This window comes from Olea europaea, chromosome 15 (assembly GCF_002742605.1).
Source record: "Olea europaea var. sylvestris chromosome 15, O_europaea_v1, whole genome shotgun sequence".
Lineage (NCBI taxonomy): Eukaryota > Viridiplantae > Streptophyta > Magnoliopsida > Lamiales > Oleaceae > Olea > Olea europaea.
In genome coordinates this window covers 11,950,117-11,964,608 of record NC_036251.1, presented here as the reverse complement: position 1 = coordinate 11,964,608, position 14,492 = coordinate 11,950,117, and the positions used below count along the sequence as shown (strand labels likewise).

General features: G+C 33.7%; 1 protein-coding gene across 2 annotated transcripts; it reads left to right on the top strand.

Moving 5' to 3' along the window:
* The first annotated feature begins 5,226 nt into the window (after positions 1–5,226).
* LOC111410183 (putative disease resistance protein RGA3) lies at positions 5,227–8,466 on the top strand. Of its 2 annotated transcripts, none has more exons than XM_023040418.1 (2): positions 5,227–8,067; positions 8,194–8,466. In XM_023040418.1, the coding sequence occupies exon 1, from the start codon at positions 5,249–5,251 to the stop codon at positions 8,054–8,056; it is 2,808 nt and encodes a 935-aa protein (XP_022896186.1). In that variant the 5' UTR covers positions 5,227–5,248; the 3' UTR covers positions 8,057–8,067; positions 8,194–8,466. The 2 variants fall into 2 exon arrangements, with proteins under 2 accessions (XP_022896186.1, XP_022896185.1); XM_023040417.1 differs by having other exon boundaries at positions 5,227–8,091.
* Positions 8,467–14,492: the final 6,026 nt, after the last annotated feature.

Here is a 14,492-nt window from a genome sequence, read left to right as displayed (position 1 = left end):
TATATATATATATATATATTTTTCTTTTATCAATCATATTATTATTTTTTCAAATATTTATTTTTTTATTTTTTGGGGTAATTCTTTAACTATTGTTAATGCCATTATTTTTAATTTATTAGAAATAGGTTTTAAAAATATATAACTTCCTCTTCCTTCTTCTAATTTATAATAATTTTCTATTTTTCTTATTTTAATTTCCATCATCTCTATGGCTCTTTTAAAGATGTGCAATCTAAATATTCTTTTAAATGTCTAACACTTAATCTTTCATTTATTAAATTTAAATAAAATCTAAGTGTTAATATATATCTAAAGATTTTTACCTTTTTAGGTAATTTATTTGTTATGGATTTTCTCATAGTTCATGATTTTGATACCAATTAGGGGATGCTACTTTGAGTGAACAAAAATCAAATAAATTTGTAGTAACAATAAATCTATTAAAATTCAAGCAATGTTTAATTTTAAGGACTAAAATGGAAGATTTCTATATTATATTAACTTGTTATGCAATATTCAAAAGGAGTGGTATTTTAGGCATCTAAATTAGTCAAATGTTATTTTGGAAAAATGACCTCTTTGTTTAGATCATTTCCATGTATTTCCCTGTTTTGCATGACATGATTACATTTAGGTGAATATGTTGCCAACCAAGCCTTCCAATTTCAATTTTAGATGAATTATATATCAATTGTATACACATACCTAGTTGGTTTAAAACATTACACTTTTTTGGGGGGGAAAAAAACCTTCTGCATCACCACTTACAGATAGGGGTGGGCGCGGGTCGGTTCGGTTCGGTTCTAAAGAGAATCGAACCGAACCGAACCAAAATTTTCGGGTATTTAGTAAATGGAACCGTCGGGTCCAAATATAATTATGGAACCGTTCGGGTTCGGTTCCGTTCGGTTCGGTTCGGATCGGTTCGGTTCCGTTCGGTTCTGTACTATAATTAAATTTTTTCACATTTATTACAACATTATATAAATATAACTAATGTCACGTTCAATGGTTTTGAAATGTCAGAGACTAGTAGACTACCTTATTCAAATGATCGCTACGGTCAAAATTTCGGTTGGTGGAGGTAACTGTTTCGATCAGAGGTCACAGCGTCGGTCGACGATTGTATAGGTTTTGGATTGTCAGCGAGGCTGCGAGAGTCGAGACAGCGTTATGCACTTTAGTGTAGGTGTTTAGGGTTATTTAGTGGGTTGGATCTTGTTGGGCTAAAAAATAAGACAATAAAATGGGTAATTGGACCAAAAATAAAAAAATTAGAAATGAAACAAATTATTGGGCCAAAAATTTGAATTTAGAAATTGTTAATTTGTTAATTTGTTTAGAAAAAATTAAAATTAAAATAATTTGATTTATTCAATATAAAAAAAATTAGAAAGATTCGGTTCTTATTCGGTTCTTCGGTTCTTGGTCTAGAACCGAGAACCGAACCGTACCCGTCGGTTCTCAATTCAGATACCCGTTCGGGTATTTAATTTGACAAGAACCGTCGGGTTCGGTTCGGTTCGGTTCGGGTTCGGTTCGGTCGGTTCGGTTAGGGAGATTTGCCCAGCCCTACTTACAGATTTTGTAAGTGGTTTACATAAATATGATATAGTGAGATATGATTGGATTAGAATTTCTTTAAAAAAAAAAGTAAATAAAAAAATTCTCCACTCTCCTCTTGACACATTATTTATCTATAAAACCTTCTATAATTCCTTATATACAAGTAGAATTATTTCATCTCGATTGTTGGGCATTTCTCTTTTTGGAATAAATTTTGACTTAGTCAAAGTTCAAATTTATTATTTAGCCCTTGTTTGGTCCTTTTTTTTTCAAAATACATTTGATTCTCATTTCTTATCAACCACACATTTTTAATAAAAAAAATATTATGCGCAAATTCAAAAATTTTCTTTTTTTTAATCAAACATTCTTCATCAATTTACCATTCCAAAATGCATTCTTAAAGAAAAGTGGGGCTCAAAAATGGTCTTATTAATGTTGAGAGGTTTAGGTGTTAAATAAATTTTTAAATGGAAACCATGCAACATTGAGTATTCAATTCTAAGAAAATTAAGAGACAAAATTATGTATGAGAATTAGAATTCATTTTAAAAATAACTCTAGATTAAATACTCATTTGTGTTTAAAAAATAAATAAATTTACTTGACGTTAATTCAAACTCTAATAAATTATTAACCATACCTTCTATAGTAATGCAACTAGAGGTTAACTAGTGTTATTAACCTCGACCCAATCTGCTCAATCAGACAAAAAGCTCGACTACCCTAGCTGCCTAGCCCTTGACCAGGCCATCCTAATTATGTGAGCAAGGTGTAATTGACTTTGACTAGGCCAATCAACAATATTTCATAGAGTCGTCGACCCAATTAATCATGTTTAAAAAAAAAAAATACATTTTGAAACATTAGGGTCCAAGGATCCCTTAGGGATTAAGACCGACAATGTCATCACTAGAAGATACAACAAATTGTTAACATTTTTACGTAACAAGCTATATCTAATATGAATCATTTACTGTTCTTAAACAAGATTTTGATTTACTGTTCTTAAACAAGATTTTGAGGGGGAAAAAAATTATAGTCCAACATTTTTACTCCATTATAATATTATCAGATGACAATTATTTTTTTACGAAGATTCGCTTTTGTGGTAAGAGATCGGCTCCTCCCATGTGTTTAGCCTCTTTATTCCCACTTTTTGCCGGCTTTCTAATTTTTTAAACAGTAATTTAATTGTTAAAATTGTTGCAAAAAACGGTGAAATTCAAAAGGTCGAAAACATCCTAACTTTGGGAAACTAATTTCCAAAAACAACCCGCTATTCCTTAACTTCTACATGACCTCCCAACGTTTATTTGAAGGGTAAACTTGGAAATCAGATTTGGGTACCTGCTACAACTCTCCAAGAGTGAATCATGAATGGTGTTCGTGTGGAAATTACCCACAATTCATTCAATGTGGCCCCAAATAGGGGGTGCCAAACAGGCTCCTGAACGTCCAGTGTTTTCCCAATGAAGAAAATGAAATTGGCAAAAATTTGGAATAATGGGGCTCAAAAACATCAGTGACACATAAATTTTTTTTTTTATCGATAACTAATAAATGATTTCTACATAACAAAAATGGGAATAATCTAATTTTTTATAAATATAATATACAAATTTATAAAATCAAAAATGTAATTATTATCACAAATTAATAAGTTCAAAAATTTGTAATTTAAAGATAACAAATAATTAGTGAGAAATAACTTAAATTTTTAATTTTGTCTCAAAGATGATTTTTATACTTTTAAAAAGTTAAACCAATTTCAAATAATAAACTACCGAATCGTTGACCCGTCGGTTCAATCAGCAATTTGATAACCTAGTACATCACTATTTGAATCGAGTCTAATAAGCATGCTTATCGAAGCAAACACTTGAAAAACCCCTGCAATGAAGTGAAATCTCTAATGCCCAGTTTGATTGGGGCAAATTTTCCATGGAAAATGGAAAATCTTTTCCATTTCCCATGTTTAGGGCTGTTTGATAGTGTTTTTATTCCAAGGAAATCATTTTCTTCATTTTCTCAGGAAGGAGCACTTTTCCAGCTTTTCATGGAATTTCAATTCTCACCAATATGGTGAGAATTGAAATTCCAGGGGGTATTGTAGCATTTTTTCATTTTTTTTCAATTTTTTTTTAACAATGAAAATAAATTCTAAGAATTATTGTAAAAAAATATTTTCCTTTAATCGACAATTTTCATGTAAAACAAAGTCAAACGAACATTAAAAGATAGACGATTTTCTTGAAATTTTTTTTTTATTTTGGCAATGGAAATAAATTTCATTTCCAATACCAATAAATTTCATCTATTTAACTGACAATTTTCACGTAAAATAATGCCAAACGGACATCAAAAAACACTTTTATTTCAATATTTTGCACGTAGAAAATTATACCAATTAAACACTATCAATTGACAATTCCCAGTAAAACAATTTCCCATCAATTCAATTTCCTAGAATTCATTTTTTTTCCACCCAAATTCCACCTTTGTAAGCAAACGGACCTTAATTAAAGTTTTCAAGAATTTCGGTAAAAACATTTCAAAAAGTGTTTCCTTGGACTTTGCAATTTTATTGAAAAATAAATTCCTGCATCACTGAAACTATAATCTAAATTTTTATTAAAATTAAAGTTAATAATTAATGTTAATCGTGGGATTCATAACTTTTTTAATCATAAATTTTATTAATTTTGAAAATTTGATTTTACTTTCCACGGGTAATAAAAATTAGGAAATCTCTTTTGAGTTTCAAAAATATGATTGGAATCTCACAGGAAATTAGAAGGAAGTTTCCAGCCTCTACTTTTTGGCCTGTTTTGCTATTTTCTCTGGAAAAAGTTGCAACCTGCAAATTATTGACTTACTGAAACTGAGAAAAATAATTTGTTCTTCACAATATCTTTTTCGTCTCAAAATTGATCAAGCACCAAGCTTGAAGATGGCAAGCATCTTTGTGCCTCCATTTTTACAGGTTATAATTGAGAAGATAGCGGACCCTGTTGTTCAAATGTTTGCTGATATTTGGAATCTCAGTAACCGGCTCGAGAACCTCCAAAGTATACTGCCAAGGGTCCAAGCTGTTATCCAGGATGCAGAAGAGCGGCAAATTACTGATAAAGCTGTTAGAATTTGGCTTTGTCAGCTCAAAGATGCAGCCTGCAAAGTAGAGGACTTGCTTGAAGAATTCGAATGTGACTCTATGCGTGTGAGACAAAGATATTCTCTTAATTCCGCCTACCCAAGGATCATTCGTGATAATTTAGAAAAGGCAGCAGCGGAAGGACTCAGCTTACACTTAGCAGAAAGGAATATTGAGGATGAGCAATTTGACAAGAAGGAAACTAGCTCTTTTGTCATTGGATCTAAGGTTTATGGAAGGGAGGAAGACAAAAGGAAGATAATAGATATGTTATTAACACCATCTGGAATAGTCGGTGGAGGAACTACATCTGTGATATCAATAGTTGGTACTCCAGGCATTGGAAAAACCACTCTTGCTCAGTTCATCTATAATGACGATAAGGTAAAGAAACATTTCAATGATTTAAGAATTTGGGTTTTTGTATCGAGTGATTTTAATGCCAAAAGAATAATTAAAGAAATAATTAAGAAATAAACTGGAAATGAATGTGATTCAAATGACTTTGACGGTCTGCACTCTCGAATGTGGGAATCATTAGAAAAAAAGAAATTTCTTGTCGTGCTTGATGATGTTTGGAGTGAAGATCATGATGATTGGGATAAACTGATGCCACTGTTCGAGTGCGGACTTGACGGAAGCAAAATACTTGTCACAACCCGCAGTCAAAAAGCTGCATCGGTTGTAGGCAGTTTAGATACATCATATCGCTTGAAGGGTTTGTCTGATGATGATTGCTGGAAAATATTCTCAAAGCGTGCTTCTTTTACTCGAACAGAAGAAGAGAAGTATCCAAACCTTCATGCAATTGGGAAAGAACTAATGCCGAAATGTGGAGGTGTGCCTTTGGCTGCAAAAATTCTTGGTGGTCTCATGCGCTTCAAGAGAGAGGAGAGGGAGTGGTTGAATGTGCAGAATAGTAATCTTTGGATTTGGCAGGATTACAAAAAGAAAATTTTACCTGTCCTACTGGTAAGTTACATGCATTTGCCGCCGCATCTCAAACATTGCTTTGCATTCTGCTCAATATTTCCGAAGAATTACGAAATCAAGAGGGAGAAATTAATCCATATGTGGATGGCACTAGGCCTAATTCTTCCAGATGGTGAAAGCAAGGCACTAGAAGAAATTGGGGATGAGTATTTCAATGAGTTGGTCTCGATGTCCGTGTTTGAAGATGTCCAGGAATATGAAGGTGGAGCGATAAGAAGGTACAAGATGAATGAAGATTTTCAGAGTCTTGCCCAATCTCTTACAGAAAATGAATATTTAGTATTAACAAACACACCTGCAGGAAACAATCTCGAACTAGTTCGTCATGCATCAATTGTATCTAAGCGTATATCGTTCCCCATTCCAGATGCCCTCCTTCAGATAAAACATTTGCGTACTCTCCTTGTGTTCTCAGAAGGTGGAGCTCTGGAAGAGTGTTCCGACATCTTTAAAAATTTTCGTTTCTTGAGGATGCTGGATCTAAGTGGATGCCTAGTGCAGCTGCCTTCAATGAATTGCCTGCCATTATTGAAACATCTTGATCTGTCCAACAATCATTTCTACAATTTACCAAAAGAAATATCTTCCCTCCGCTCTCTACTGACATTGAATTTATTCCGTTGCTACAATCTTAGATCGTTGCCCGATTTGGCTGTAATGAGAGGCCTAAGGCATCTCAACATCAGCGGATGTGAAGCACTGAAGGAGATGCCCTTTGGCATCGGACTTTTATCTCACCTTCAGACACTGCCAATATATGTTGTTGGGCATAAATGTGATATGTGCTTGAACCGCAAACAATTTTTTCATCGTAAGTGTGAGTATCACGCTCTCATATCACATCTGAAACTTTTTGCACTTAAAGGGGAACTAAAAATCAAGCGCTTAGAGCGAGTTGATGATGTTAAACAAGTGGAATCGATGCCTCTGATGAATAAAGAGTATCTGGAGTCCTTAGGACTTTGTTGGGGAGATGAAGCAGCAGATCTCATCATGAATCCTGCTTTAGAAGCCAACATAGCCAGATTCCAAGAAAGAAAGGAGCATGTACCAGGGCCGTCAGGGGAGCCTGAAACACATGCTTCTGATTGTGATCCGGTCTTGGCTGGGGAAGTTTTGGCGGGCCTCCAACCACATAAAAATTTGAAGAAAATGTTCATAGTTGGTTATCCTGGAATCAAGTTTCCACACTGGGTTCTTCCAAACCTAACTGAGATGGTGTTGATCAATTGCCGAGGATGCGTGCAGCTACCAATTCTTGGTCATCTTCCATTTCTTAGAACACTGCGCATGGAAGGAATGGACAACATTGTGCATATTGGCCGTGAGTTCTACGGTGAGGATCGTAAATCATTTCCATCACTGCAAGAATTATTTATGATAGACTTTCCAAGTTTGCAAACGTGGGATTGTCTGAATGACACAGAAAAATCTCCACTACTGAGCAAATTAGTCATCAGAAAGTGTCCAAACCTTGATTCACTCCCATTGTTTCGCTCTCTAAAGCATTTGGAGATGCAGAGTTGTCGTTCAATCTTGTTAAATAGAATGGAAGAATTAACGTTGCTTTCAACCATAATAATTGAAGGGTTTGATGATTTGTCATCTCTACCAGAAAATTTGGTCAGAAATAATTGTCTCCTCACGAGCTTGAAGATAAAATCTTGCCGGACACTTCGGCTCCTTGGTTCAGGTTTCAGATGCCTGACTTCCCTTAAATCGCTGAACATTCGATGGTGTGATCAACTCTCCTTGCCACCGGAAGGATTTGAAAACCTCAATGCTTTGGAGTATTTCGAAATCATTGAGTGCAACAGTATTGAAACTCTTCCAGAGAATCCAATTGGAGGTTTGATATCTCTTCAGACCTTGTCAATTGAGAACTGCAGTAAACTGAGTTCCATATCAGCTGGACTTCAATATCTTACAGCTCTCAAACACTTGACCATTATGTACTGTCCAAATCTAGCTGGTTTGCCAGATAGTTTAGAGCACCTTTCTTCCCTTTTAAGTTTGGCCATTATAAACTGCTCTCTGATAGAATGTTTGCCCGAGAGTCTCCAGCACGTCAAAACACTTCAGCGTCTGGAAATACGGAACTGTCAAAGAATTGCAAATTTGCCAGAGTGGTTGGACAGTTTTGCCACACTGAGAACACTAGCAATATCTGAATGCCCTAATATAAAATCCTTGCCTCTTGCTTTTCAACGCCTGGAAAAACTCCAGCACCTATCTATTCAAGACTGCCCTGATCTCCAAAGGCGTTGTCAGAGAGATAGAGGTGAAGATTGGTGGAAAGTTTCTCATGTTCCGCATAAATACATCTTCTCGTCTCAGTAGCAGTAATTCAGGTTACCAGCCTCTTGGCTTGAAAAGTAAATTTTCTTGCTTCACCATTCTATATGCTTCTTATGTTCCTATAAGCACTCGTGAATGTCTCTTATCAAATATCTGAAATCCTTTTCTGTTTTCACCAGGGGTCTCTACTGCAAATTAAGGTCACTTGGCTTTGATGTCTTTCTTGAATTGCCTGGACTGTTGAAATAATGTCTAATTTTAGAAGAGATGGAGACATGGAATTTCAGTAGCCAAATTACAGCTATGTAAAAGCATGCTTCTGCAACTTCAATGCTGGTTCTTCCTGTTGTTTATCTGATGCAAAGTACCGCTCTGTTTCTTATGTGCTTTCTTAAGATGATTGTTGAATCTAGTACTCAATTTGGTGCTATGACCTTAGGCCAAGAAGTCGGGATGCCTTCTTAATTCTTTTAGTTTCATTTCTTGATTTTTCATCAATGACCCATGTTTGTTTCGGCTATTTTTCTCTGTAATTGTCTCAGCTTGTATTAGGTCCTGCATTGATGATCCTTTTTTCTTTTTCTTTTTTGGCCCTCTTGGGTTTGTGTCCTTCTGCGAATGGGAGGTCACGTTCAGGCTCCTCCCTAAGGTGTGCTGTACTTTTTGTTGATTGCAGGTCAGGTATAGATGCATAAGCAACATGACACTTTGCCTTATAGATTCATCGGTTTAACTACCCTTCCCTTTACACTCGTATCTCAATAGACGAAGCATAACACCCCTGTTTGGGCTCTATTAAAATGAAATATCAGATGAAAAATGTATTTTGGAATAGTGATTTTTTGAAGAATGTCTGGTTAAAAAATAATGAAAATTTTTGAATTTATGTGTAACTTGATTTTATGGAAAATGTGTAGAAAATGAATTTTGAAATTTTCAGAAAAATGAAGCCCAAACAGGAAAATATGGTTTGATGGCTTGCTTCACTAACATTCAACATTTTCAGTATGTCCTCAAGTTTCAACAGCAAAATTGAACGGCCCTTATTTTTATTTTTATTATTATTATTTTTTTCCCAATTTGCTGCTACTATGAATGGAGCTTTAAATCATTGGTAATGAGTGCTTTGGTTTTCTCGCGTTAAAACTTGTCTTTACTGAAGTACTTATTGATGAATACACGCAAAAGAGAACTTAAATTTAAGTTAGTCATACACATTCGTTGAAGAGTTGGTATGAAATTACTTGATCTAATGATTGAATATTGGAGCTGTAAAATGAGCTGGCACAACACTTGAGAGTTTATATGAAATTTACTCGTTCCAATGATTGAACTGCAAGGTGTCAAATAGATAGTCATGACACTTTTAGAGAATCTGGGATAAGATGTAAAACTGGGCTTATATAAGACGTTTAGAAATAATGTTTGATATCATCTTTCTTTATACATGTTCGTGCAAAATTCGTAAGTATACGTGGTCGTTGACAATTAATAGAATTGATGAGTTGAAAGTATCGTTCCATAGAAAATAAATTTCAATTCAAGTTTTATTAGCTATGTAAGGAATTCAAATTATGTAAAACAAAAGATAGATTTTGTCATTTTGATTTTATTTTTTTCTAGATTAATCTAACAAAGCAATAAAAGTCTGGTATTTATCAAATTATGGATAATTGAATTGGATTTCGAATTCACTTATTACTATCTATTTCAATTCTTAATTCGTAATTTAGTTTCGTTCGGACATTCTTGACAACCGATAAAGTTAATGTATTTAACTTTCTTTTTTATGACAAATTAATTTTATCCTAATCACAACCCGAATATATTCCTAGCCTGAATTCGAATGGTTAAGATGCATTAAAATTTAGATTATCTATATGATTGCACAAGCGATTAATGTTATTCTTAACATCTATTGTACATATATTTATTTTATCATTTTCTAGTACTTGTTTGGTAGGAATTTTGAAAATTGATTTTTTGATCGTTAGAGATAAAGTGGATCCTATCCGTGAGAGAAGAATTTAAAAAACGACGATTAAAATAGTGAAATAACCGTCAAAAATTGATTTTAATTGGCTTAAAATCTATAACAAACAAGCACCTAAACTTATTGTGAGTTTCCCTACACTATAACAAGTAATTAATTATCTAATTGGTAGCCAATCAATTAAATAATGTAACGGGTATTCAAATTAATTAAGAAATACTAAACTACTAGTCTTGTATTATAAATAAATAACAAATACGATTCATCTTCATGTTGGAAAATTAATGCAAAAGAGAAGGAGAATGAAAAGACAACAAAGGGAAGAATATAGAATAAACAACGAAGGCTTGAACACGAAATTAATTTCGCTGTCCTCAAATGTTATTTGCCTTCTTTCCAAATGCTTTTAAGGATTTCCAGCAAATCGTTCGTAGAATTAAATAAGCCTTGATGTGAAAAACACCAAAAGTAAAGATGTAACTTCACAATGAACAAATGAGAATTGGGATGATTATGTGATAATTTCCTCAACATTTGGACGAACAATTTGGGGATAAATTTCAATGGAATTCAATATATCTTTCTTGCACTTGGATCACCTATTTATAGGCCTTGACACGTTTTTCACGAAATGGTGCAAAACAAGGATGAAAAGCCACCAATTTCAAATAAAAAATGTCAAAAACGGCTCACAAATATCAACCATGCGACAGCATAGGCTATAGCCATGCGGTCGCATGGTTATAGCTTTGCTAGCCCTCCCATTCTCGGGAGAGCCTCATGCGACTGCATGGGCTTAATCCATGCGGTCGCATGGTTAAGCCATTTTCTTCTTTTTCTTGATTTTGAACAACAAATAAATAAATTTCAACAATCCCCGACTTGTTCAAAATCTAGATTAATCAAATAATCAAATATCAACACTTATGTATAAGAATTAGATATTTTTTGATTTGAATCTATTCATAGTATAATTATCATAAAGCATTATCAGAATTCTAGGTGGCTAGTGTGCCTTGAACCAATTATTCTTTGTGACAATACCGATGAAATCACACACACAAGTGTTAAGCTTTTCACTAGTTCTTCTAACTTGTTTAGTGCTAACATGACCTTGCACTAATCATATTTCATTGAACTTTTAAAGAAAGAAAACTCCAACTCTCTAACGAGGCGGTACCACCTTGAAGTTCACATAGGTGAAGTTCTTCCAATATCTTTGTTATTTTTACAGATACTTGTACTCTGTACTGAACTTCATTAAGAGTTTATTTTAACTCATCCCTCTAACAGTAACAACCAACACTGTTTTCCAAAGATAGTGTTTGATATATTTAATAGTGTTGAATCCATCCACTTATCGAATAACTTGTTGTTACCTCTTGAACCTATATATATACTAGTTTAGTATATCTTGGTGAGGTTGCTATTATTGGTGTATCTATTTGAGAAGTTTTATTCCCATTTTACTTGAAGTTTATCTCACTAACTCTTTTGTGAGAGGTTTTATAAATGGATCGGCTAAGTTCTCACTAGACTTAACAAATGTAAGAGAAATTACTCCATGCTTGATTAATTTCCTTATATACTCGTGTCTTAGACTCATATGCCTAGACTTTTCATTGTATATCATTATATGTTCGAGCTAGAGTAGCATGACTATCACACAAGATTAGTATAGAAGAAATATCCTTTATATCTAAAGGTATTTCATATAATAAATCTCTTAGCCACTCAGCTTCTTTTCCGGTTTCGGCCAATGCTACAAACTCCGATTCCATAGTTAAATGAGTAATACAAGTTTGTTTCTTAGACTTCCAAGAAACTGCACCACCTCCAAAAGTGAATATACAACTTGAAGTAGACTTATTCTCTCCCGCACTTGATATCCAACTTGCGTCGGTATGTCATTAAAAGATTTTAGGAAATTTTGTATATTGTCCCAAGTTTTTTGGTTTTCTTTAGGTAACCAAGAACGGCCTTTCAATGTTCTGAACTTGGATTGCTAGTAAACCTACTTAGTTTACTTACAGCAAATGCTACATCAGGTCTTGTACATTGTGATGCATACATAAGACTTCCAATTGCACTTGCGTATTCTATTTGTGCAATTGCTCTACCTTCATTTTTTATTGAGTTAATATTTGGATCTATAGGAGTGTTGGCCTCTTTAATATTCAAATGTTTGAATTTGTTTATCACACTATCAACGTAGTGTGATTGGCTTAATGTAAAACTCTCACTATCCTTTTTAACTTTGATATCAAGGATAGTATCAACTTCTCCAAGATCCTTCATTTTGAAAGTAGAGGATAGAAACAATTTTGTTTCTTTAATCCCGTCTATATTATTGCTAATGATTAATAGATCATCGACATATAAACATACTAACATGAATATATTATCATTCACTTTTGTGGAGAGGCATTTATCTACCGAATTGTGATTAAATCCATTTTACATTATTTTAGAGTCAAATTTCTCATGCCACTTTTTGGGAGCTTGCTTTAGTCCATATGAGGATTTAATTAATTTGCACACCTTATGTTCATTTTCTGGTAGAACGAACTCTTCTGGTTGTTCCATATAGATCTCTTCTTCAAGATCTCCATTTAGGAACGCCATCTTAACGTCCATTTGATGAACATGTAGATCATAAATGGACGCTAACGCAAATAAGATCCTGATCGAGGTTATCCTAGCTAAGGGTGCATATGTGTCAAAGTAATCAATTCCTTCTCTTCTTTAGCCACTAATCTAGCCTTGTAGGTATTGAGTGACCCATCGGAATTGTATTTCTTCCTAATCACCTACTTGCAACCAATAGCCTTAGATCCTGCTGGATAGTCAACTATTTCCCAAGTGTTATTCAAAATAATAGAATCCATTTCATTGTTTATAGCTTCTTTTCAGAACATGCAAGCTCTAGAGTGCACCGCTTCCTTATAAGTCTTTGGATCACTTTCCACTTAAGAACAAACATCCTTGCTATCTCATTCTACTAAGTAAAAAAGAAATAAGTTGGGGATTTATTTCATGTGATCCTAAGTTCTTTTCTTTTCTAATTCTTTTACTTCTTTGAGGTTCAACTTCTATATCTTCTATGAATGTCGCTTCTAGTGAGCTTCTAAAGATTGAAATATCCTTATGACTAGTTTTAGATTTCTTAGCCAACATTATATCCTCGAAAAATTTCACATCTCTTGATTTTATTATAACATCTTTTTCTAGATTTAATAATCTATAGGCTTTGCTGTTGAGTGTTCGCGAAATATTTCTTTCGATTTAAATTACCGCAAGTGTACGGGTCGTGACAAGTAATAAAGTGGACTTTAGAAGTCCGAGTATCGTCCCACAAAGAAAGAGTAGTTCAATTTTATTTATTTTAACCTTAACCGAAACTAATTGATTTAAGATGAATTTTAGAATTAAAAGCCTAATTTTGGGAGAAATCCCCAAATTGAAAAACCCTAATTTTAAATCAAACCCTAATTACTCAAATTCATTTAACGAATGACTCAATTACGAAATGTTATGAAAATAAATGAAATGTATTGTCAATTTATGAAAATCTATTTAAAACGAATGCACTAGGATCACGAATCCCCAAATAATTATTAAGTAAACCCTAATTTTTCAATTTTGATAATCCAATGAGAATTTGACAAATCAATGCTCCTAAATCTATTCAAACTCTCTCTCGAGATGTATTGAACCTATTCTCATAAATCACCAGCCTATATTTTTATGACGGATGCAATTATACAAGAACGCATGTAATTTTTTGTGAGCAATTAAAGATTTACATAGGGCATAAGGGTATATTTCTGTCCCCTATCGGACCCTATGATGAATTATGTATGTCGAGTTTAATCCAATTTTCTCAAATTCAGAATTAAACCACCAAATTCACACAAATTAAGTGCACATTAATTGTGGAAATAAATAAATCAATATAATTCATTCAAATGATCCCATCGAACTATAAATTCAAAGTCATGAAATAACAGGTTTAATAATAATTACATGGTTCATCGATCACCTAGTTACAGAAATCTAGCCTATCATGATAAAAATAACGAAATCTATCAAGTTTTGAATAAAATACATCACCAGGTTATCAAAACTTGAAGAAATCTTGTAAATCTTCGCATCAATTCTTGTTCTTGCCTTCAAATCCTCTCCAAAATGAATGTTTTTGCCTCCCAATTCGTTCCTTCCGACTTCTAGATGTTTATTTGCTATTTAAACCCGTCGAAATTAGGTTACCAAAGGAGTTGCAATCATATAAGGAAACTGCAAAAATCGAGCACAGATTATACCTATGCGACCTCATAGGTATATGGATTTTGGTGTTTTTAATCCCTGGAGGGTTACTCACGACTGTATAGATTTTCTACTATGCGACCGCATAGTAGAGTGAACTTCCAAATTGAGTCATTTTGATCCTCAAGTTTCATTCCTTCACTCCTTTACCTCCTCTCT

Excerpts from the sequence above, each read along its gene's own strand:
- LOC111410183 (XM_023040418.1), top strand. The coding sequence starts at position 5,249 with ATGTGGGAATCATTAGAAAAAAAGAAATTTCTTGTCGTGCTTGATGAT.